This window comes from Chiloscyllium plagiosum, unplaced genomic scaffold, assembly GCF_037043375.1.
Source record: "Chiloscyllium plagiosum isolate Xiang-an unplaced genomic scaffold, Cpla_swu_hap1 HiC_scaffold_28, whole genome shotgun sequence".
In the NCBI taxonomy this organism is placed as follows: Eukaryota; Metazoa; Chordata; class Chondrichthyes; order Orectolobiformes; family Hemiscylliidae; genus Chiloscyllium; species Chiloscyllium plagiosum.
Window position 1 is genome coordinate 22,418,628 of NW_028270166.1, and position 25,567 is coordinate 22,444,194.

Consider the following 25,567-nt stretch of genomic DNA (forward strand, 5'->3'; position numbering starts at 1 on the left):
CATCTATTTCTCTTAAGCTATGTTAGATATTTTCTTTCTGAGAAATGTTTTTATTAAACCATCCTGTACTTTATCTTTACAGGACAAACACCATGATGCTGCTCATGAAATTATTGAAACCATCCGGTAAGAACAGAAGTTCACTTCCACTGATTTTTGATTGATAACTTTTTTTTTCCTTTTTAAACATAATATCTCTTTTTGTAAATGTTACGTATCCTGGCTTTCAATGTTGATCACAAACCAAGATTAATGAACTAAGACTTATTTGAAATGCAATTGTGTTAAGCGTCTACATAAATAATATATCCAACCATATGAGACAGTGATATTGGTCACTTATGCATTTGAACTCCAGTATTCATTTTTAAACCTTCTCATCAAATTTTTAATTCAATTTGCATTTTTAATACCTCTTTCTTAGGCATTTGCTCACGATATTTGTCATATAATTACATGACATGATTATACCAGAAGTGTAAAAGTAACTACTGAGTTTTGTTTAGTTGCCTATCAGTAGATTTTTTACAAGTGGAAATCTTCACTCACTAACTCCTTTCGTGTTTGGCTAATTAGTTTGACATCACTCCTAAGTTTTATTAGTGTGTATTTCTTGTGTATGATTTCTGATCGACCGTGACTTTATTGTTCTGGCTTGCATCTCCCACATACAAGCTAGGTCCTTGTGACCTATAAAATATCAAGTTAATAGACAAAAGTTTGATATATGTTCTCTTCAGTGGGTTGCATGGCTTTGTGATCAGTGTTTACAGTTGGCAAAAACACAACTATTATTAAGCACTGATGCTTCTACAATAACTTTGTTCCTTTGCAAAATCAGAATAAATGTCCTTAACAAAAGCAAAATACTGCAATTGGTGGGAATCTGAATGAAAGGTCATCTCAACCTTAAACGGTAACTCTTGTTTCTCTCTATCCAGATGCTGTCTAATATTTTGAATTTTTCAGGCATTTTTGTTTTAATTTATAACTACTTATTTATTAGCACTGTGTAATAAATTTATTCCATTGTTAGCATGGCTTAAACTATTATACAATGAATTACAATGTGATTAGGTCTTGTTTCATAGCATTTGTGTACTTGAAAAAGGTAATTGAAATTTTATCTTGTCTTTCAATTCTCATATTAAATTGATTTAAAGATGTCTGATGTTTCCTCGGCACTGTAATCAGTGTTATTGTTTTTCTTAGACAAAGAAATAGACTTGAGCTGGGGACACCATGAGTTGGGCATTTAATGCTTTGTAATTTTGAAGACTTTGCTCCACTTGCCAAATTTTGCTTTGGGGTTTTACAGATTATTATCTTACGATGCAGTTTATCTAGGTTCTTTAAGAAAAGTCAGCTTTGTTCTCCAGGTTGAAGAAATAAATGATTGCATTGGTGCAGGAGATTTCACCAAATTGGTGGCCAAGAGGGAATAATGGTTGATGGGAAATCTATGGTTGAATAACTTGTTGTTTGAACTTATTTCAGATGGGTATGTGAGGAGGTCCCTGATCTTAAACTTGCCATGGAAAACTATGTGCTAGTGGACTATGATACCAAATGGTAAGATACATTGATGTTTCTTAATCATTGTAACGAGATTCATGAATACCATGTTTTTCCAAATGAACCCACCGGCTGATATTCAAAGAATAAATGGTTCAAAGTCATTAATAGTTTAAGGGTGCTGGGAAAATTAGAAACATGAAGACTTTTGAACAGAGTTGAAATCCTATATTGAAGATATTCAAAACAGAATTTATTCATTGTAGGGAATGACCGTGTAAAACCATAAATTGAGAGAGTATGGAAATATGTTTCAACTTATTATATACATCCTTGATTACTGTATGTGCACTGCTTAATAAATGGTTTGAGAATTCTCTAAATTGAAACCTTGTTTTACTCATCAGACTGATGATGAAAGTAGATGTTGAATCCTAGGTATTATCATTGAGTGATGTGTTGTTGCAAGTTAAACTGCACAGAACATTCAAGGGTTTTCATGAACGGTTATGGCAGACTGATATAGAATGAAGGTAATTGTTTAGAGACAGTTGAAGAGCAAATAAATTGTCTAAAATGCACCTCAGTTTACTGGTGGACGTTAATAGTTTAAAAACAAAACAAAAGGTCACCGGTGATTTAGTGATGGCAAAGCAGTTTAGTTGCATGCAAGACACTTATGGATGTAAAAAAAAACCCACAGGTGGGACTTTGAACAGGTTGATTTCGGGGGAAAAGGGATCAAGGATTTGATTCATCCCCTGGTGGACAGTGCTTGGAAATTGTTGGCCCTGGAGGCCCAGGTTCCGGTCCCACCTGCTCCAGTTGTGTGTCATAACATGTTGATGAGGCACATGTATAAAGTTAAAGCATTACAAAATTAATAATGGGTTGCCATGTTAGTCATATACCCCCAAGTTCCCCTTTGCTGAGGACTGTTTGTGGATCAAGTACTAAGACCTAAGCAGAGTACCCAAATAGTTATCCTAACGATTAAGTCATTGCGGTCCAAATCAGGAACCATGTGGCTCTGAAATGCTGTGTTCTTGGCAAATGGTTGGGAATGTTGTTTGGTTGGAAACCATCTGATAGCATTCTTGATCTCCTGCAACAAAAGTAAATGTTAAAGTTGGTTTCTTGTGATGCCTAGCTTGTGTTCCTTCCTCTGAGCCAGGAGGCTTGGATTCAAACCTGATTTGCTCCAGAAGTGTGTAATAGCATCTCTGAACAAGTTGATATGGAAAATGTTGCAGCATTGTTGGGCTGAGCGGCAAAGTTGACTTAAGCCATCACATACATTGTGGGTCAAATACTAGAAAACTATGCATGGTGAGGACAGTGCTGGAGAGAGGGAGAGAGAACCTGCACAGTTACTGCCTTTGCTGTTTTTGAATTCCTGTGTCTCTGGACATCGGACTGCATCTGGGAAAATTAAAAAAGTGAATTTCCCAACTAATCTTGGAGGAACCGGTTTGGGCGAAGTTCACAACACAGAATCAGATAAGTTAATTGTTGTTTTAAGAGAAAGGCTGTATTAGTGAATAGTGGGTTTTTTCTTGATCATATGTTTTTGGAGATAAGTCTCTTGATTAAGCTTAAAATATAAGCCATAGCTCTTAATTTAACCTGGTGCAGTGTTTTGTAGAGGAATAAGACGGTATTATTTTCTGGGTCTGTAGATTGTGAAGGAGTAAAAATGGCCTTTGCAGTGATATGCACTTGTCAAATGTGGGAGTTTAAAGAGAGTTTAAGGGTGACTGCGGATTATATCTGCCATAAATGCTGTTGGATGCGAATCTTATCAGATGGAGTGGATCAGTTAGAGAGACAGAAGCGATGAGGAATTTGCAACTGCAACAGTATAGGAAGGGGGGGGGAAAGTCTCAGATACAGTCATGTAGATGGGTTAACTCCAGGAAGGGTAAAAGAGGTAGGCAGCTAGTGCAGGAGTCTTTTGTGGATATATCCATTTCAAACAGGTATGTTGTTTTGGAAAATGTAGGGGGTGATGGATTCTCAGGGGAACGTAGCACTAACAGCCAAGTTTCTGGTATTGCGACTGGCTCTAATGAAACAAGGGGTACGTCAGCTTCCAAGAGGTCAATTGTGTTAGGGGATTCTGTGGTCAGAGGTACAGACAGACATTTCTGTGGCCAGCAGAGAAAAAACAGAATGGTGTGTTGTTTCCCTGGTGCCAGGATCAAGGATGTCTCAGAGAGGGTGCAGAATGTTCTCACGGGGGAGAGGGGCCAGCAAGAGGTCATTGTCCACATTGGAACCAATGATATAGGAAGGGGAAAAGGTTGAGATTCTGAAGGGAGATAACAGAGTTAGGCAGAAATTTAAAAAGGAGGTCTTCAAGGGTAGTCATATCTGGATTACTCCCAGTGCTACGAGCTAGTGAGGGCAGGAATAGGAGGATAGAGCAGATGAATGCATGGCTGAGGAGCTGGTGTATGGGAGAAGGATTCACATTTTTGGATCATTGGAATCTCTTTTCGGGGAGAAGTGACCTGTCTGAGAAGGACGGATTGCACCTAGATTGGAAGGGGACTAATATACTGGCATGGAAATTTGCTAGAACTGCTTGGGAGGATTGAAACTAGTAAGGTAGGGGGGTGGGACCCAGGCAGGTAGTGAGGAAAGAGATCGGTCTGAGACAGGTACAGCTGAGAACAGAAGTGAGTCAAACAGTCAGGGACAAGGTAGGATTAATAAATTAAACTGCATTTATTGCAATGCAAGGGGCCTAACAGGGAAGGCAGATGAACTCAGGGCATGGTTAGGAACATGGGACTGGGATATCATAGCAATTACGGAAACATGGCTCAGGGATGGGCAGGACTGGCAGCTTAATCTTCCAGGATACAAATGCTACAGGAAGGATAGAAAGGGAGGCAAGAGAGGAGGGGGAGTGGCATTTTTGGAAAGGGATAGCATTACAGCTGTGCTGAGGGAGGATATTCTGAAATATATCCAGGGAAGTTATTTGGGGGGAACTGAGAAATAAGAAAGGGATGATCACATTATTGGGATTGTATTATAGACCCCCTAATAGTCAGAGGGAAATTGAGAAACAAAGTTGTAAGGAGATCTCAGCTATCTGTAAGAATAATAGGGTAGTTATGGTAGGGGATTTTAACTTTCCAAACATCGACTGGGACTGCCATAGTGTTAAGGGTTTAGATGGAGAGGGATTTCTTGAGTACAAGACAATTTTCTGATTCAGTATGTGGATATACCTACTCGAAGGTGCAAAACTTGACCTACTCTTGGGAAATAAGGCAGGGTAGGTGACTGAGGTGTCAGTGGGGGAGCACTTTGGGGCCAGCGACCATAATTCTATTTATTTTAAAATCGTGATGGAAAAGGATAGACCAGATCTAAAAGTTGCAGTTCTAAATTGGAGAAAGGCCAATTTAGATGGTATTAGGCAAGAACTTTCGAAAGCTGATTGGAGGCAGATGTTCGCAGGTAAAGGGATGGCTGGAAAATGGGAAGTTTTCAGAAATGAGGTAACAAGAATCCAGAGAAAGTATATTCCTGTCAGGGTGAAAGGGAAGGCTGGTAGGTATAGGGAATGCTGGATGACTAAAGAAATTGAGGGTTTGGTTAAGAAAAAGAAGGAAGCATATGTCACGTATAGACAGGATAGATCGAGTGAATCCTAAGAAGAGTATAAAGAAAGCAGGAGTATACTTAAGAGGGAAATCAGGAGGGTAAAAAGGGGACATGAGATAGCGTTGGCAAATAGAATTAAGGAGAATCCAAAGGATTTTTACAAATATATTAAGGACAAAAGGGTAACTAGGGAGAGAATAGGGCCCCTGAAAGATCAGCAAGGCGTCCTTTGTGTGGAGCCACAGAAAATGGGGGAGATACTAAATGAATATTTTTGCATCAGTATTTACTATGGAAAAGGATATGGAAGATATAGACTGTAGGGAAATAGATGGTGACATCTTGCAAAATGTCCAGATTACAGAGGAGGAAGTGCTGGATGTCTTGAAATGGTTAAAGGTGGATAAATCCCCAGGACCTGATCAGGTGTACCCAAGATCTCTGTGGGAAGCTAGAGAAGTGATTGCTGAGCCTCTTGCCTTGATATTTGTATCATCGATAGTCACAGGTGAGGTGCTGGTAGACTGGAGGTTGGCAAATGTGGTGCCACTGTTTAAGAAGGGCGATAAAGCCAGGGAACTATAGACCGGTGAGCCTGACCTTAGTGGTGGGCAGGCTGTTGGAGGAAACCCTGAGGGACAGGATGTACATGTATTTGGAAAGGCAAGGATTGATTCGGGATAGTCAACATTGCTTTGTGCATGGGACATAATGTCTCACAACCGTGATTGAGTTTTTTGAAGAAGTAACAAAGAAGGTTGATGATGGCAGAGCAGTAGATGTGATCTATATGGACTTCAGTAAGGCGTTTGACCAGGTTCCCAATGGGAGACTGATTAGCAAGGTTAGATCTCATGGAATACAGGGAGAACTAGCCATTTGGATGCAGAACTGGCTCAAAAGTAGAAGACAGAGGGTGGTGGTGGAGGGTTGTTTTTCAGACTGGAGGGCTGTGACCAGGGAATGCCACAAGGATCGGTGCTGGGCCCTCTACTTTTTGTCATTTACATAAATGATTTGGATGCGAGCATAAGAGGTTAGTTAGTTTGCAGATGACACTAAAATTGGAGATGTAGTGGACAGCGAAGAGGGTTACCTCAGATTACAAGAGGATCAAGACCAGATGGGCCAATGGGCTGAGAAGTGGCAGATGGAGTTTAATTCAGATAAATGCGAGGTGCTGCATTTTGGCAAAAAAATCTTAGCAGGACTTATACACTTAATAGTATGGTCCTAGGGAGTGTTGCTGAACAAAGAAACCTTGGTGTGCAGGTTCATAGCTCCTTGAAAGTGGAGTCACAGGTAGATAGGATAGTGAAGAAGGCGTTTGGTATGCTTTCCTTTATTGGTCAGAGTGTTGAATACAGGAGTTGGGAGGTCATGTTACGGCTGTACAGGACATTAGTTCGGCCACTGTTGGAATATTGCGTGCAATTCTGGTCTCCTTCCTATCAGAAAGATGTGAAACTTGAAAGGGTTCTGAAAAGATTTACACGGATGTTGCCAGGGTTGGAGGATTTGAGCTATGGGAGACGCTGAACAGGCTAGGGCTGTTTTCCCTGGAGCGTCGGAGTCTGAGGGGTGACCTCAGAGGTTTACAAAATCATAAGGGGCATGGATATAATAAATAGGCAAAGTCTTTTCCCTGGGGGAGTCCATAACTAGAGGGCACAGGTTTAGGGTGAGAGGGGAAAGATATAAAAGGGACCTATGGTGCAATTTTTTTCACGCAGAGGGTGGTACGTGTATGGAATGAGCTGCCAGAGGAAGTGGTGGAGGCTGGTACAATTGCAACATTTAAAAGGCATTTGGATGGGTATATGATTAGGAAGGGTTTGGCGGGAAATGGGCCGGGTGCTGGCAGGTGGGAGTGGGACTAGATTTGATTGGGATATCTGGTCGGCGTGGGCAGGTTGGACCAAAGGGTCTGTTTCCATGCTGTACATCTGACTCTCTGACTATGACTCGTAAGATTCTGGCAACAATATTGTCCCTGATTTGGTTTGTACGAAATGTCTCATGGGAGTTTCCCTACCATTGAGCCAGGAGGCCCAGTTTTGAGTCCCAACTGCACCAGAGGTATGTAAAAACATCTGTCAACAGTTTAATTAGAAAATATCCAAAATGTACTTCAGTTTAAGCATTGTGGGTTCATGATACACTCAATGGGGAGTAGAAGTGCTGGCAATGCTACAGGTGAAGATAAACCATTTCATTAGAGTCTTGGTTTGATTGTCTAAAAAATTTCTTGTCTGCAAGATTGTGAAGTTTAATTTGTAATGCTTTACTTTTGAGAGGGCTTTGTAAAGTGTGTCTATGTACCCATATATATGTTGCAACAAGCCATTTTTGTAATCATGAACGATGTACGTTTTAAATAAGTTGTTACCTGATGGAACTACTGTTTAAGGCTGAAGTTTTAAGGTGATAAAAGTCTCTATTCCAGTTCCATCAACCCAAGTTCTTCACAACCACTGAAAGGCATCCAGCAATGAACTAATTTGTAGTTACCCTCTCCACTTCTTAATCTTCCTTTCAAGTGCAAGCATTTTTTTCAATATCCAATCTCTCTACCTTTTATCACCTTAAAACGTCAGCCTTCGCCGATCCAGTGAACATTTCAAAAGGGGAAGCTACATATGTGGGAAAACATGGACATTAAAGTTTGAGAAAGCATGTATACGCTTGGGGGGGGGGAAGACAAGTCAACAATTTCATGTTGCAAAACTTTTAAGTATTCAATACTGAGTTTTCACATTTCATCTTTTTCAATCTTCCATCAACAGCTGTCTGTTTAGTAGAAAACTAGAATTTAGAATTGCATTTACAAATTTAGGCACAAATTCTAATTTCCACACATTTTCTATCAGCAGTACCACAGGGTCTCCTTCATATTTTTGGTATACAAAAAATACTTCACGAACTAATTTTAAGAGTTTTAATTTTATAATGTATAATTCACAGTATGATTTCTTCCAGTTTTGAGAGTATGCAGAAGCTATGTGAGAAGTACAACCGAGCCATGGATAGCATTCAACAATTGGTACGTATTGTAGGTTGAATTACACCTACTTTGTAGGTGATAGAGTAATGTTATACGGGTAATTAATTGTTCATGTGTACTCATTCTATTCTGATATTCTCTTCTTTCTTTGTCTTTGTCACTCGCCTTCTGAAAACTTGTCTCTCCTTTTATAGTTTTCCACATATGTTATGTTGATTCTAAATGTCCTAGCTTCGTTTTATACAGAGTACAAAACAATGGTGCTCAATAAGCATTTTTTGCAGAGTTAGAACTTTCCGTTCCTTTGACTAGAAATTTTCATTAATAATTGTTTGCCTTTCCCTGGGAAAGACGACAATGCTAAAATTATCAAAACAAATCAATTTTCTGTTTTAGAAACATTCTTGATTGTTCACAAGAATGACTGACTGAATTTTTGAGTAACTTTGTTGGCGTCCCACATCAGACTAACCAATCATGTGAATGACAAGTTATTGTTTACCCTAAGTTTTTAAAAATGTTGGCACAGTCTTGCTGCTGGAATAGTCGAAAAGCAGTCATTTGTTGTGATCACTCTGAAGCTGATACTTTTTCTGAAGTCTACATATGCATGTTAAATTTTCAGAAATTCAGAAGATGTCAGTAATTCCCTGCCCTTCCATTCAGTGTACTGTTTGAGTCCCCAAAGATGGTGATCCATTATTAGCTGCTAACTTGCCTATCTCAGTGTAAAAGCTATTGCAAATGTTATGTCTTATTGAGTTTTGAAGGCATACTAAATTCATAATTTCTGCGTAGCAACCATTTGTGCCTCAAATTTAATTTTATTTTTGCATAGTATGATATTTCATTTGATACTAAAAATGCTCCATAGATTCTAATTTAGACAGTTTAATTATGTATCCTGCTAGTTAGTTGCTAGTTTGCTATCTGAGAATTTTTCAATATTCTTGATATCACCTTTGTTAGACTCTGGGGATTAGATGAAGAATCAATTTGATGTAATTCTCCAAATTACTTACATGGTTGCACACAGGTAAATTGATTCCTTGTGTTCTATCACTTTTTGTGGCAGGGGTGTTGAGCTTTGCTTCCAAGTGTATATACTTGGAAGCACATTTCTCAGTAGCTTGTGTCTAATTGAAACTTATTTCCAATTTAATACAGTGGAAAGGGACAACACAGCCCATGAAACTGAACACTCGGCCTTGCAATGGCCTGCTACGACATATTCTGCAACAGGTCTACAACCACTCGGTGACTGATCCAGAGAAACTGAATAATTATGAACCCTTTTCCCCTGAAGTTTATGGAGAAACATCCTTTGATTTAGTTGCTCAAATGATTGATGAGATCAAGATGACTGAAGATGACACTTTTGTTGATTTAGGAAGTGGTAAGAAGCTTCAACACTCTTCTTGGTAATTTTGCTAAGCTATTTTAAAACAAACTGGCAAAGCATTTTGAGTCTCTGGTGATTTTGGTTAATTGATCGGAGTGTGAATGTAACAGTCACGTTTTCGCCCAACAGGTTTATTTGGAAGTGTTAGCTTTCGGAGCTCGTACTTCCAAATACACTTGTTGGGCTGTAACCTGGTGTTGTGATTTTTAACTTTGTCTACCCCAGTCCAACACCATCACCTAAACCAGTTATGTTTTTGCAACGCCATTGTTTTGAGTTTTTTTTGTTGACAATAGAAAATTCTGTAATTATGTTCTACTAATGTGACTCATTTGTGTAGCCAGTTGTACTGATTGCCAACTTCCTTCCCTTCTCCAAGGAGTGGGTCAAGTAGTGTTGCAAGTTGCTGCAGCTACACAGTGCAAGCATTACTATGGTGTAGAAAAGGCAGAGATACCAGCAAAATATGCAGAGGTAAGTGTTTTAAACAGATGGACCATTTGGGTTTTCATACAAGCTCAAGCCAGTTTTGTAGGATACTTTCAAGCAACGTTCTTAAATAAAGTATACATGAAGCTAAGGCCACAGAGGCCTTATGCTGTGTGCTAGGAGGTTGGATCCTATACTGCAGACCATTAGCATGTGACTATTGAGGTCCCATGACTGTTTACTTCAGGATCATCTGCAAATTCATTAAACTCCATATCTACGTCTTTTTCTTGTCCCACCACCACCTTCCAATACTTTCCTTGTTTCCAATATTATTAGTGAAGTATTTTCTTAACATCATTGACAAACATCTTAAAATATTTCCATTAGGACTTTATCTTCAATTCCACCACTTCCCCGAAAAGTCACTTGTTAACACATTTGCTGTGGTGACTTGTCAAATCTCCCTGGTCCAGTTATTCAAAATGATGATGGAGGATGATGGTTTTTAGGCTAGTGTGGAACTGGACTAAGAGCAGCTGAAATGACGATAGTATGATTTAGGATAGTATGATTTAGAATAGTATCACAAAGCTCACGTCAGTGGAAGAATGATTGACCAGCAGGTGCTGAATCAAGATGAAGACACGTGGGTGCTCAATGAATGTCTGTCTCTTGCACTGGGCGCTGAGTAATTTTAATGCCCTTTAACTATGTCTTCAGTTGAAAAGCTGTGACAGTGCAAGATGCAGTATTGAAAAATTGTTGAGTATCACCATTCAATTGCACAGTGATGTTTTGAAAGTCTTACATTGTTTTCTTAACCTTCAGATAGGAAGATGATAAGAATCAAAAATGCTGAATATAGACTGACTTCTTCAAAGAACTTGCACAAAGATTAAAGAATCAATAAAAATCTCTTGAGATTGCTGCTTGCACTGTAAGATTGATAAGGAGAATGGTAGAGACTACATCAGTTACTGTAAAGAATTACAAATGCAATGAGACGAACTTAGCATTGACTGCTGCCACAATTGACAGCACATGAGAAAAAATAATTTCCTGAACACACGAAAATATCACATCATTCTCAGGCTTTCATATTGCTGAAGAATTTTCTTGCATGTGAAGAATTTTCTCTTTCTTGTATTCATGAACAATCTCATCAGGTGCTCTGTGTGTTGTTGAATGAAAGATATTGTGACTCCCTTGTGAAGCTGTAACTTTTGGAACTTGCCTGATTAGATTCCCTATAGTGTGGAAACAGGCCCTTCGGTCCACACACCCTCTGAAGAGTAACCCACCCAGAACCATTTCCCTCTAACTAATGCACCTAACACTATGGGCAATTTAGCATGGCCAATTCACCTGACCTGCACATCTTTGGGAGGAAACTGGAGCACCCGGAGGAAACCCACACAAACACTGGGAGAATGTGCAAACTCCACACAGACAGTCACCCCCAGGCTGTATTGAACCTGGGACCCTGGTGCTGTGAGGCAGCAGTGCTAACTGCTGAGCCACCGGGCTGCCCAATGTTTTCAATAGACTGATGTTTTTCTTCATTTACGTTATTGCTGTCTCAAATTGGTCTCCCCTTATGAGTAGATGGAGAATTGTGTTAATTATAGAGTCAGTGTCATAGAGATGTACAGCATGAAAACAGACCCTTCGGTCCAACCCGTCCATGCCGACCAGATATCTCCACCCAATCTAGTCCCACCTGCCAGCACTCAGCCCATATTCCTCCAAACCCTTTCTACTCCTATACCCATCCAAATGCCTCTTAACTGTTGGAAGAAGGTCAGGGATCTTTATGTACCACATAAAGAACTGAAGAGTGATGTCAATTGTTCCCCTGAATTGACGAAACTGTTCACCTCAAGAACTCCCCACCTACGTTCGTGACACCACCCACGCCCTCCACCTCCTCCAGGATTTCCGCTTCCCCGGTCCCCAACGCCTCATCTTCACCATGGACATCCAGTCCCTGTACACCTCCATCCCCCATCACGAAGGACTCAAAGCACTCCACTTCTTCCTTTCCCGCCGTACCACCCAGTACCCTTCCACCGACACCCTCCTTCGACTGACCGAACTGGTCCTCACCCTGAACAACTTTTCTTTCCAATCCTCCCACTTTCTCCAAACAAAAGGAGTAGCCATGGGCACCCGCATGGGCCCCAGCTATGCCTGCCTCTTCGTAGGGTATGTGGAACAATCCATCTTCCGCAACTACACTGGCCCCATCCCCCATCTTTTCCTTCGCTACATTGATGACTGTATCGGCACTGCCTCGTGCTCCCACGAGGAGGTTGAACAGTTCATCCACTACACTAACACCTTCCACCCCGACCTCAAATTCACCTGGACAGTCTCGGACTCCTCCCTCCCCTTCCTAGACCTTTCTGTTTCTATCTCAGGCGACCGAATCAACACGGACATCTACTACAAACCAACCGACTCCCACAGCTACCTGGACTACACCACTTCCCATCCTGCCCCCTGTAAAAACGCCATCCCATTCTCCCAATTCCTTCGTCTCCGCCCCATCTGCTCCCAGGAGGACCAGTTCAAAATACGTACAACACAGATGGCCTCCTTCTTCAAGGACCGCAATTTCCCCCCCGACGTGGTCGACGGTGCCCTCCACCGCATCTCCTCCACTTCCCGCTCCTCTGCCCTTGAGCCCCGCCCCTCCAACCGCCACCAGGACAGAACCCCACTGGTCCTCCCCTACCACCCCACCAATTTCCATGTACAGCGCATCATCCGCCGCCACTTCCGCCACCTCCAAACAGACCCCAGCACCAAGGATATATTTCCCTCCCCTCCCCTATCAGCTTTCCGTAGAGACCACTCCCTCCGCGACTCCCTTGTCAGATCCACACCCCCCACCGACCCAACCTCCACTCCCGGCACCTTCCCTTGCAACCGCAGGAGGTGCAACACCTGCGCCCACACCTCCCCCCTCACTTCTCTCCAAGGCCCCAAAGGAAACTTCCATATCCGCCACAGATTCACCTGCACCTCCACCCACATCATCTACTGCATCCGCTGCAGCCGGTGTGGCCTCCTCTATATTGGGGAGACAGGCCGCCTACTTGCGGAGCGATTCAGAGAGCACCTCTGGGCCACCCGGACGAACCAACCCAACCACCCTGTAGCACAGCATTTCAACTCCCCCTCCCACTCCACCGAGGATATGCAGGTCATTGGACTCATCCACCACCAAACCACAACAACGCGACGGTCGGAGGAGGAGCGTCTTATCTTCCGACTGGGAACCCTCCAACCATAGGGGATGAACTTGGACTTCACCAGTTTCTTCATCCCCCCTCCCCCCACCTTGTCTCAGCCGAATCCCTCCAGCCCGGCACCGCCTTCCTGACCTGCAGTCGTCTTCTTGACCTCTCCGCCTCCATCCTACTCCGACCTATCACCCTCACCTTGACCTCTTTCCACCTATCACATTTCCAACGCCCCTCCTCCAAGTCCCTCCTCCCTACCTTTTATCTTCTCCTGCTGAACACTCTCTGCTCATTCCTGAAGAAGGGCCTGTGCCCGAAACGTCGAATCTCCTGTTCCCTGGATGCTGCCTGACCTGTTGTGCTGTTCCAGCAATAAAGTTTCAACTTTGATCTCCAGCATCTGCAGACCTCACTTTCTCCTCACCTCAAGTTCACCCCTGAATATGTCTTTTGTTAGGAATTTCTGAAGAAGAGAAAATCAGACCTCTTTAAACAGGCCTGGAAAAGAATTTTCAAAGATGTTCATACTTTTGGAAATGCTGGAAAAGTTCTTCACACTTGTCCATTCTTTTGTAGATGAAAGCTTGTGTTTCTGGAAAGGCAGTATCAACTTTTCAAGAATGAAAGTGTAGTAGTCGGCTTGGCTTGGCATATCTTATACCTATGCTGCAACATTTAGTACATTCTGTATAAGACTGAGTTTGACACATTTTCCAACTCAACACGGATTTGTTTTGATTCTCTAAAAGGAAAAAAAGTATCCTTAATAACTTCAGCTTTGTAAGTAAGTGTTTTTTCTCAAATGACCTTTTGACTGAAAGAGTAGGGCCTTCCTGATGCTAATCTTGACTTTTAATCGGAAAAGGCATGTGAAATTATTCTAAGTTGTCAAGTAGCGCAGTAATGATTATTCCTGCATCAGGGACACGTAAAACTTTTGACTTTCACATGTCTTGATCGAGAATTTTAGTCCAAATTACCATTGGTCGTAGGACCAAGAAAATCTGTAATTTGCACATTGTCATCGTTCAATTTGCTGAATTCTTATTTGTTCTGGAGATGATCTGATGGATTTCTAAAATTTGGTCTTGCAAAATTGCTGAAGGTGGTAAAGGTTTTGGTTCTTTGTATCACAATGCCAATACCTCAAAATAGTGGTTCTCCTCTTTTCCCCATTTATAATGGGCTTTAAGTGAGGTGGACTACAAGCTCGAACTGAGCTTCAGATTTGCTTGGATCAGAACCGCTCAGTAACTAGATTCTTTGGATGAAAATGAAGGCTGCAGGGATTGATAGGAATCTGAAGGTTTCTCCAACTTAGCAGATGAGCATCTCTTCATCAATGGCGCACACTAAATAGAAGATCTGGAGCTGTTGCTATTTTGAAATGGAGACTGAGGATACTCTCTACCTTTGGAACAGTGTCTTGCATGACACAGATTGAAGTGCATGTATTGGTTTTTTGGCAGCTTTGAATGATTCTGAAAGGTCAGAGGCTGCTGAGCTGGCATGGACTTGCTGCCACTTTGGAGTGTGTCTCTATTTACCTTGCTTTGTATAAGTCTATAAAGGCTATTCTATTCAATTACTTCATCTCACTTCACAGATAAGTTGTCAGACCAATAGACTTGGAAAATCTGGGAATTTCTTGCCTCACGGTTTTTTAAATACTTGTGGACAAAATGGCATTAACCTTGGACAGCTGTCTCCATCTTCAGTGTTGTGCTTTGACATTATTTACCATATGTTCTCGAAGTTTTTATTGAAGCATGAGATTACTCTTAAACTTTATTGATTAGCACAGAGACTGCTGGCGTAACTGAGGTCTGCAGCGTCTGTTGAGAAAGAAAAGGAATTATGTACTTGCATCAGATTGCTTTTAATAGTTATACATTATGGTAAATTTACTGAACCGCATGCTTTGTGCTGTACTGGTTCCAAACTCCTAGCAGAATGCAAACACAGCAACTGAGATTATAATTACATTATTGCTTGCCTTAGACTCTTCTCCGTATTAATCAAACCCTATTTCTACCAATACTGTAAACAGCCATGTATTTAAGAGAAAAACAGTGTAATTGTTTTTCTGTACACAGACGATGGATACAGAGTTCAGAAAATGGATGCGATGGTATGGCAAAAAATATGGAGAGTACACAGTAAGTTTGTTTCATGTAATACTTCAGACACCAAATTTCAAAGTTTTTCAGTTCTTAGAATTTAATTTAAGAAAAACTTTCTCATTTTTTCCAATGAAAATTCTTAAATCTGTGTATTGTCTGTCTTTAAAACGTAACTTTACAGTGGTGTTAGAGTCAAATTTGACCTATGAATGTCCCAGCATTTAATCTGTGCGCTGTGTTAGGTTGTCCCTTGCTCTGTCATTGCATTTTAACTCAGTCTACACTTGGTCACGTCTCCTCATTTGTAGAAACATTGTGCGATATATGTATATTTCTTTGTTGCGCACACTAAAGGCACAAACCTTTTATGCTTGGCCAACTGGTCCTTTAGTTTTTTTAGCCTCACCTGGATGTTTCTGCCTATTGCTCTTTCTTTTTTCTGCTCCACTTCTTGTCTTTTGTCCTTTGGGGTGCTGCAGAGAAGAGAACTGCCCAGAACCAGGTTGAATTTTCTCTCAGCATGACTATGGATAATGCGAATGTAGCTGCTTCCAACAGAATTTTCCTTCTGTCTTTCAGTCATATGATTCACTGTGACTCTTCCCCCTTCCCCCCCCCCCATTGTTATTTCTGGTAACATTTGTTATGCACCACCTTCTTATTTCATCTTAATCAGTTGACTTTCTGTTGCTACCTAATTTCTCTCTTCCTTGTGTCCCATATCCACTATTTCCATTTTTCTATTCTACCCAGCTACTGCATCTGTTCTTTGTGCTTTCCAGTCTCCTTCCCCATTGGCTCTGCTCAATATATTTTGGAATCATATCAATTTGCTATTCTACTTTGCTACCCTTTATTTTCAATAAATAATTTGTATCCAACTAAACAAGTAGAATGAGCCTTTATTTAACAGTCTGTCCAGATGATTGCGCACTCTGTCAATATTGTGCCCCATTAGTATTGCATGGAAAGAAAGCCTGCACACTTTGGTCTTTAATGTGGCTTAAACATAAGTTAGGAATCAAGAGGCAGAATGACAGAAAGCTGTAAGACCTATTAGGTTGGGCTACATAAATGCAGGTTTTGATTATGTTTAACGTTTTGAATTCATTCATGTTTCAATTGTTTGTGGTTTGTGCCTTTTTTCTGCACGCTGAACGTCCATTCTGATTAGCCCGCATTTGTAATGTTTTCGAATTTTTTTTTGTAACATCACTTGTATGTATTATTTTAAAAGTACTATTTTTGTGAAGCTGTACATTTTTTCTTTTAAACTAGTGATCGTTTTTATTGATGGAACAACCCAAGTACTCATGAGCTTTTCTTCACTGGAAATGCTGAATACGTGACATGGACTTTTCTGTGACTCATTGCAATTTATTTTTTGCAATGAATTATTTCATTATTGAAGGAAGGGGCACCTTGTGCCCATCTATATTATGTGAAGAGCTCGCTTTGATGAATGTCGTAAAGTTTCTCTAGAGCTCTCAATAAGAGAGCTTTATATTTCCAAAGTCATTTTGACATTGCTGACAAGTTGAAATAGAAGTTTGGAGAAGACATCTTTAAACTGGCATGAAGTAAAAATTTTGAATATTACTGGAGAGCCATGGTAAAGAAGAGTTTGAACTGAACCAGTAATAGCTATTAAAGTTAGCAAAATAACATGCTACAAATGAAATAAGTTTGTTAGAGGTTAGGCTTCTGAATGTTTGTCATTTGCTATGAAACTTGTCCTCAAATACAAGAGAATTGTATACTGTGATTTGAGCAATTTCTATTTCTTTCAGCTGGAAAGAGGTGACTTCTTATCTGAAGAATGGAAAGAAAAAATTGCAAGTACAAGGTGACCAATTCATAGTAATATATAATTCATATGATAACATACTAAGATTTTTGGCTCTTGAAGGTTTGTATTTGATTCTTTTTGTGAGAAAGTTCTAAAAATGAATCTTGAATGTCACTTTCTAATTCCAGGCAAAAATTGGATACGATTAGTTTGATGAGTGGATGGCCTTGCTGTGTCAAGCTGCAGCTGTAACATCTTTTTTATGGTGTCTTTTTTTTTCTTGCTGAAAGAAAACAGCAGCTTTCTCTTTGAAAAGTCACAAGTAGTATTAGACAATAACTCTGCTATAATGTAATAAGTTATCTGAGCTCACTGGTCCATGGAAGATTTAATGTTTATAATGAAGCAGATATGTCTGAGTGGGAACTTGAACCATAACTTTACTCTGAAGAAACAACATTATTTTAAGTTAAATTTGAGCACAAATTTTACAATTATTTCACAGTTCCTATGTCCTCTTTCTGCAAAGGTAACAACAAGATAGTACTAGCCATGTAATGTTTTCATTACTTGACTTGTGCTTCAGATAAGATGACCCCTAAAGCCCACTATGGTGAAACATTCACATTACTTTTGACAAATCATACTGTAAAGCGGATTGCAGTAAAAGTGGCAATTTTCTACTTGGGTTGTCATAAAAACAGAGTTACTTCAGATGTATGATTTTAGGGAAGGAAAGTTCAATCCCTACTCAGTCTTTCAGAAGATGATTCCAGTTAGACACTTAACTACCTGCTGAAGTGACTCAACAAATCATTCCAACGTTTCATATTACTTGTAGCAATTCTAACAGGTGCTCCACCCCATCTTCTGAAGATAGTGAAGCATGAGGATCACATACCAGTTTTTCTCATGTTTGAGAATAAATCATTTTATTTACAAAAAGGGATAAGTAATGTCCTTTGTTCAATCCTGTGTTCCTCCTATTGTATTTCAAATTATTTTGTTCAGACTGGTATTGCACAGCAGTAGTATTATTGTCTAATACTACTTGTGACTTTTCAAGGTTTTTTTTGGTCTGTACCCACACCATTATTTCTAATGTCCCCCAAGTATGTATCTTTGACTACCTCATGTTTTTAGTCCATTTTGTCCCTCTGACATCATCTGAAGATTATTGCATTCACATGTTATGACACCCAAATTTACCACTATGTCCCTTAAATCCTCCATTTTTTGCTAAACAAGAAGACTGTTTACTTGGCATGTAGCACTGGTATTTTTCTCTAGTTAAATATTGGGAAGAGCAGGAACCATTAATTTTGGTCTCTGCTCTGAACTTTGATCTCCCCCAGGTACTGACTTGGCTTTCTACTTTGCTTTCCCCTGTAAATGTTCTATTTTGAGGTTATTTTTCTTGTGGATTATTTTCCAAAACCAGATCGGAAAATTGCCATGCCAGCTATAAATGTAATGATGAAAAACTGTCTTAGTTCTTTCCTATTTTGAATGCTACCTCAAACTACATCTGGTTCGTTCAAATGTTTTGTTATCACAGCTGTTTCATAACCTTATTTGTGCAAATCTTCCTGTTTCTTAAGATTTGGTTCTTGACAAAGCTCATTAATATTGCACTATTGCTCAATTCATTTCAGACATCATGCAATGCAAGCTTTTTGACAGTAACGCTGCTTCATTGCCTTGTTCTGACTCTCTCTGACATTTTGAAAGCAGACTAGATGAAAGATAGAGGGAAATTTTAAAAAGTGCAAAACTTGAAATGAACACTTTTTAAATGGAAAATGTCGGTATGTTTTGTAAGTGACAGATCAGGAGTGAGAAATGTTCAAGATGGGTATAGTTTTCCTACCATTCTTGTTACAGTTAGTCATGTTTTTATAGAAGGTATGTCATTATTCTTTCAATTTTATTCTTTCCATGCTTATTTATATATAGATATTTGCTCTTGATTTTCCTTTATCTTGATTGTTTGTTTTTTCCATCTTTAAATTGGGATTTTATATTCCAAACTCGTTTGGCTAATTTTTGACAAAAAATAGTTTTCCCTGACGTGTTTAAGGTTGAGGGGTGACCTTTAGAGGTTGATAAAACCATGAGGGGCATGGATAGGATAAATAGACAAGGTCTTTTTCTCGGTGTGGGCTTCCAAAATTAGAGGACGTAGTTTTAAAGTTGAGAGGGGAAAAATATAAAAGGAACCGAAGGAACTTTTCCCACCAAAGATGGGGTGGGGGTGGATGTATGGACTGAGCTGCTAGTGGAAGTGGTGGAGGCTGATACAGTTTACAGCATTTAAAGGGTGTTTGGATGGGTACAGGAAGGATTTAGAGGGATATGGGCCGAAAAATGGCAAATGGGACTAGATTAATTTAGGATATCTGGTCAGCATGGATTAGTATGATCCAAGGGTCTGTTTCCGTGCTGTGTAACTGACTCATATTGAAGCAGTTGGTTATTACACGTTACTTGGGTTGATCAAACATCAGTTGAAAACTATTTTCATGTTGTTTGGTGTATCTGGGGCAAGCCAAGCCTCCAAGTATAGAATACTGCATTTAGCTGCACTTTATAAGATGAAAGTTTTCTCTCTGCAGTTAGTTTAGAAAATTTATAAGCTAGGTTGTCTTGGATAGCAGATTCTAGCATAGGCATGACAGTCCCTTTTGATGTTTTTTTTTAAATTTGTGGATGCATTGAAAAAAGGCTGCATGCAACCTTCTTCACCTGAAAATAGTCCAATTCATCTTTAAATGGGTTTACCCATGGTTAAACCTCAGCAAAGGCTGTCTGGGCAAAAGGTAATATGGCTTCTGTCCTAAGCATCAATGTAATTGAACTGTATCAATTAGATTTTTTTAAAGTCAGCTAAAAGTGTGCTGCCCACTATTTACAAGTTCCAGGCATAATGAAAAACATAAATTATGGTCACTCTTTGTGTTGACAAGGGAAATTGTTGTTATCTAGCACTGAGATAAAAAGCCTAGGATCTGTTATGAGAAAATCTTAACTGATCCTCTGGCCATATTTTGCTTTATGCAGACTTGGACTATACATAATAACTGTGATGATTAACTCTCTTGTTCAGTCATTCTGTTGCTGCATTTTTTAAAAAAACCTGAGATGTTTCCAGACTGAGGTCTTGTATGTGCAGAAGAGATTGAAAGGAGATCATCTGTTGAATAAAGCTAACAGAGTTTTTGCAGGAATGATGTGTTAGCTGTAGGATTCTTTTGTTTGCCTATACATGGTTCTGTTGTAAACAGTCTAAGATTTTTGCAGACAGAAACAAGAATACAGGAATTGGGTTCAAAGCCTTTTTTTAAGTCATTTTTATATGGCATTAAATGTTAAGAACTACGTTGGTGTACATAAAAAGACTTTCGTTTAGGTGGAGCACAAGTATCTATATACCTATTACCTGCTGTCATGGAATACTTTGTACATCTCAAATTGCACAAGAACTGAAAAAACACATTTGATAATTGAAGGCTGAAGTGTTAATTTAAATTTAACAAAGCAGATAACTGTTTTGAAAGGTTAAAGGGCTATCTCAAAAACTTATCAGAAGTGAAGGTATGCTTTTGAACTAAATGAAATTCAGGTATAATTTATCATTGACAATCAAGAAACACGGCTGCCAACGTCGGGTCAAAGATTACAATCATTACAATCCATCAGGTACGTAGGCTTTAAAAAAAATAAATGTAACCAGAAGATAACAGTAACCCAGTATAAAGCAAGATCAATAATTACTAAACATAATGAATATGGAAGTCAATGTTGTAACTCCTCATTCAAATGAAACAACTGAACTTCAGCCTTAGCTCACTGATTCAGTACGATTTTCTGTAAATTGCATTAAATACTATTGGCTTTTTTTTTTTTTGGCCAAAACCGATTTCAGTAATGTAAGGATTTTTCTAATGACATTTATCAGGACGTCATTTAATAACTGCCAAAATTCATTATTACAATGTACGCTGTTTAATCTTGTGGTTGATATATTATATTTAAAATCTTAATTTGCAGTGTTGTGTTTGTGAATAATTTTGCCTTTGGCCCTGAGGTGGATCACCAGCTGAAGGAGCGATTTGCGAACATGAAGGAAGGTAATAATAATTAAAACTTTTATAATCAGTAGAAATTTGATAGCTCAAACCAGAATCACTGTTATTAAAATGTGACATCTCAAGGTTGTTGATCTTTGTTTGTGCTTGAACTTAATTTATATTATCAGATTGATATTCTCTTTATGGATAAATTTATGTTACCTTACATTTATTATGTAAGTTACGCAAAATTTCAAAATTCTGCAAGTTGCTGCATTAATTCTTTCAATCCTGATAATACTATGGTTATAAGTGAAAATATCAAATAACAACAACAACAACTGAATAGAACTGCATATAGTTGCCAAATAAAGTCTATTTTCTTGAGCTGGATGGTACTCTAGTTTCAAAAAATTATTTTCCAAGATGTAAAACCAGCAATTTCGTCTATGTCTAATTGCCCTTCAGAAGGTGATGTCAAACATTCATCTTGAACTGCCACAGTTGTGTGAAGTCCACAGTGCTCTCAGGAAGAAGTTTCAAAATTGTAATTTGATGATCGTGAAGAAACCGTGATGTAGTTCCAAGTAAGGATGGTGTTTGCCTTGAGTGGGTGGACTTTGGTGTTCCTGACTATCTGCTCCTGTTATTGTTCATTGTGTTGGAGATTATGCCTTTAGAAGATGCTACTGAAGAAGCCATGATGAGTAGTAGATGGTACACACTGTTGTCTCCCATCAACCAATCAGGTCATACTCTCTATCTGTGTTCACCAATCCTGACCTTATCTCCCCACCCAAAATCGCCCCCTTTTTTTTGTACCTGCAGTTCCTTTTACACCACCCCCAGTCCGGATCAAGACTTTTTGCTATTCTGGCAAGCGGAGAGTATTCCATCATGCAGACTTGCGCTTCATTGATGCTGGATAGGCTTTTTGAAATAAGAGTTAGTTACTTCCTACAGTATTCCCAGCCTCTTTGACCTGCTCTTGTAGGCATATTATTTATATAGTTGGTTCAGATTGTTTTACATTAATAACTTATTATCAGGAATTAGTAGAAACTTAAGGAGGTTATATGGCATGAAGAAAACCTCCGTGCTAATAGGCAGAATGAACATAGTTTGAGAGTCAACTTTGCCAACTTTTGCAGAAAATTCTAATAAATTAATGAGCAGCATAGATTAAAATTGAACTTGAAGATGTGATGTACTTGGATTTCCAGAAGGCTTTTGACAAGATGCCAAACCAAAGATGTATCTTTGACAGGTCTCCCAATCTGCATTGGGAACCAAGGCATGAGATGACAATGGTGCTGACGTTAATTTTGAAATCCATCTCTGGAGGCAATGGGGATGCCAGAGTATTGGAGGACCATTAATTTGGTACCATTATTAAAGAAGGGTTATGGTGCTCAACCAGGGAATAATTGGACAGTGAGCCTAACATCAGTGGTAGGGAACGTAGTGGAAAAAATTTCTGGTGGACAGAATTAATCTTCACTTGGAGAGGTTTGCATTACTTGCTGACAAGTTTGAGTTTTTCAAGAGCTTTTTCCGGGCACAAGTCAGAAATCTGATGGAAGATTCCCCATTTTCCTGGATCAGTGCAGTTTCACAGATTTGGCACCACATCCGCAAGCATTTCTCCTTCCACTGCTTTTGCTCAGTGAGCAGTATTGTATACTGTTTCCAATATCCACTGCAGAAATTAAAAAAAAAAATCCTTAGAGAGCATCTTTACAAAACCATAACCACTTCAATCTAAAAGGACAATAGTGGAAACATGCGAACACCACCACCTGCAAGATTTCCTCCAAGCCATTCACCATCCTGACTTGGAAATATATCAATGTTCCTGAGTCAAACACCTTTAATTTCCCCTCCCCTAATGACATTGTGGGTCGACTGACAGCATGTGGACTGCAACAGCTCAAGAAGGCCACTCGCCACTAACTTCGTGGAAAGCTAGGAATGGGCAATAAATGTTGGCATGCCCATGTCCCATGAATGGAGGTGACTAGATGTATGGATGAGGATAGTGCAGTGGATCTAGTCTACATGCACTTCAGTAAGGCTTTTGACAAGAGTTTGTGTTTTGAACAGTCTCTTGAGTAAGATCCCATCAGCTCTGAGGAAATTTTGCAAATTGGGTCCAAAATTGGCTTAATGCTAGAGAGGTCAAAAATTGCTTTTGTGACTGGAAGCCTGTGGTTGGTGAGACCGCATCTGAAGTACCATGTACAATTTTAATCTTTATTTAAGAAAACATTAGAAGTAAGTCAGAGATGCTTGTAAGTATGGTTCCCTTTGAGCAAGTTGACAACTAAGGGAGACAGTTGAAAAATAATGGATCTCCCATTTAAGACCGATCAGGAAAAACTTTATCAGAGAGCTGAGAGTTGTTGGAATTTTAAGGCAGAGATTGAGATAAATTCTTGACTTAAATATCAGAAGGAAGAGGGAATAGAAAGACAAGGGCAGTTGATGCCAAAATTGGACAGTAATATTCTTAGCAAATGGCATAGTTGACTGCAGAGGCCAAATGGCTTACTCCTGATCTAATGAATGTATGTTACAGGTGAATTAAAATTGGGAATAAATTTTGCCACAGCTTAGTTTGCTTCTGTTTCCATGTTCCCATAGGTGAACACAGGCATGATGGCATACCAAATTAAAACGGCTTGACAAGAGGGTGGTTGTGTTGTTCAAGGTTTATCCTCAAGCCAGTCCTAAATTTCCTCCTTGATTTTAATCATCCTGTGTCACCACATTCCACCTGTGCAGTCATTGGAAGTAGTCTGCTTCTGTTTAGTCTTATCCATGGAGCTTTACATGATGGGCGTGTAAAGAAATGTGCCATTTAATGTAAGGTAGAATTTGCAACCTATGCTCCACTCAAGACTTTTTATGCAAAAATGGAATTTTATGGATTCTTCATTTTGTGTGAACATTGTGTTTAAATTTCACAAGGTGTGAAGTACATTTTGAGCAATGTCATTAATTACCATTGTTTCAGGTGGCAAAATTGTCTCTTCCAAACCCTTTGCACCATTAAATTTCAGAATAAACAGTCGGAACTTAAGTGGTAAGTTTTTCTTTAGCTTGGTTTCTTTCTTAGCCTAAGTTAGTTCCAGCAGATTTTATATTTACTAATTGTGTGACCTTTCCATGCAGTCCCCTTTTCTATTTGAAATTGGCGCTGATGTCACTGTGTTGGTCGTGGAACAAGTATTGTTCCGTGAAATCCAAATTGAATTTTTTTTTTTGTTGCAAAATGATCTTAATGCTTAAATTCCCTTTATGCATTGCACCTTTGGGTCACCTACACAACCCTTCGTAAGCGCTTCAGCAGAAACTCCAAACGGCATACACAAGTTGCTGTTCAACTGGCGCAAAGCATGGTGGTACAGTGGTTAGTACTACTGCGCCTCAGTACCAGTGACCCAGGTTTAATTCGAGCTTTGGGTAACTGTCCATGTGGAGTTTGCATGTTCCCCCATGTCTGCTCCACGTGCTCTGGTTTTCTCCCATAGTCCAAAGATGTGCAGGTTAGGTCGATTGGGCATTGCTTATAGTGTCCAGGGATCTCTTGGCTAGGTGGCTTAGGAATAGTTAATGTGCGGTTATGGGGATAGGGTGGAGAAGTGGGACTCAGTGGGTTGGTGCAGACTTGATGGGACGAATAGCCTCTCTCTGTACGGTACCAATTTGATGCCTTATTGTAGAACATGAATTAGCATTGAACAAGAAGTTGCTCAGGTTTTTGAGAGTTTAATACAGTTTTAATATGATTGACAGCAAAATCTTGCATTTATGTAATGTCTTGTAGGGGGCATCTGAGGATGATTAACAAAGCGGCGCCTGGTATAGGGTGATAATCAAAGAGTTGAGTGAGTTGAAAACATGATCAGGGAAGGAAGCCTAGAAAATAGAGCCAAGATATTTGAAAACTTGGCTCCAGTGTGGGGTATGGATGGTCAAGGCTAGAATGTAGTTGTCGTAGATTAAATCAGTGAGATAGTTACACTAGACTCCATATGACTGGCATACATTGGAGTTGTGAACAATGGATTATGAGCCAGCAGAATTTGTCATCGGACAGAAAGTGGTCTGTGAAGTTTAGGTTGAGATTTTGGCGTTATTGACGTTGACATTGACGTTGACATAAAACACTTCAAATATAGACGGGAGAAAAATCTGCCATATGTTGAAATGATAATTCTGTTTTGAAGCAAGATTTTGAAAGTGTTCTCTTTTAAGCTGCAAGTTATCTTTATAATACTTTGACATCTTAAGTGATGTTGATAATTATAAATATTAGATGTAAATTCTCAGGTTTTTTTTTAATAAACGACACATTGGA

At 39.5% G+C, this 25,567-nt stretch overlaps 1 protein-coding gene across 3 annotated transcripts in view; it reads left to right on the forward strand.

Annotated features, from left to right (window-relative positions):
- dot1l (DOT1-like histone H3K79 methyltransferase) overlaps nt 1-25,567 on the forward strand; it is a 99,459-nt gene that overhangs the window by 17,540 nt on the left and 56,352 nt on the right. For 2 of the 3 annotated variants that reach the window (XM_043721189.2, XM_087976044.1), the window contains exons 2-10: nt 83-126; nt 1,498-1,572; nt 8,116-8,179; nt 9,308-9,536; nt 9,922-10,016; nt 15,319-15,381; nt 17,136-17,191; nt 21,185-21,264; nt 24,221-24,289. In XM_043721189.2, the coding sequence (XP_043577124.2) occupies nt 83-126; nt 1,498-1,572; nt 8,116-8,179; nt 9,308-9,536; nt 9,922-10,016; nt 15,319-15,381; nt 17,136-17,191; nt 21,185-21,264; nt 24,221-24,289 (775 nt within the window). Of the gene's footprint in view, nt 1-82; nt 127-841; nt 917-1,497; nt 1,573-8,115; nt 8,180-9,307; nt 9,537-9,921; nt 10,017-15,318; nt 15,382-17,135; nt 17,192-21,184; nt 21,265-24,220; nt 24,290-25,567 lie in introns of all 3 variants that reach the window. The other variant, XM_087976043.1, reaches the window with a different exon arrangement.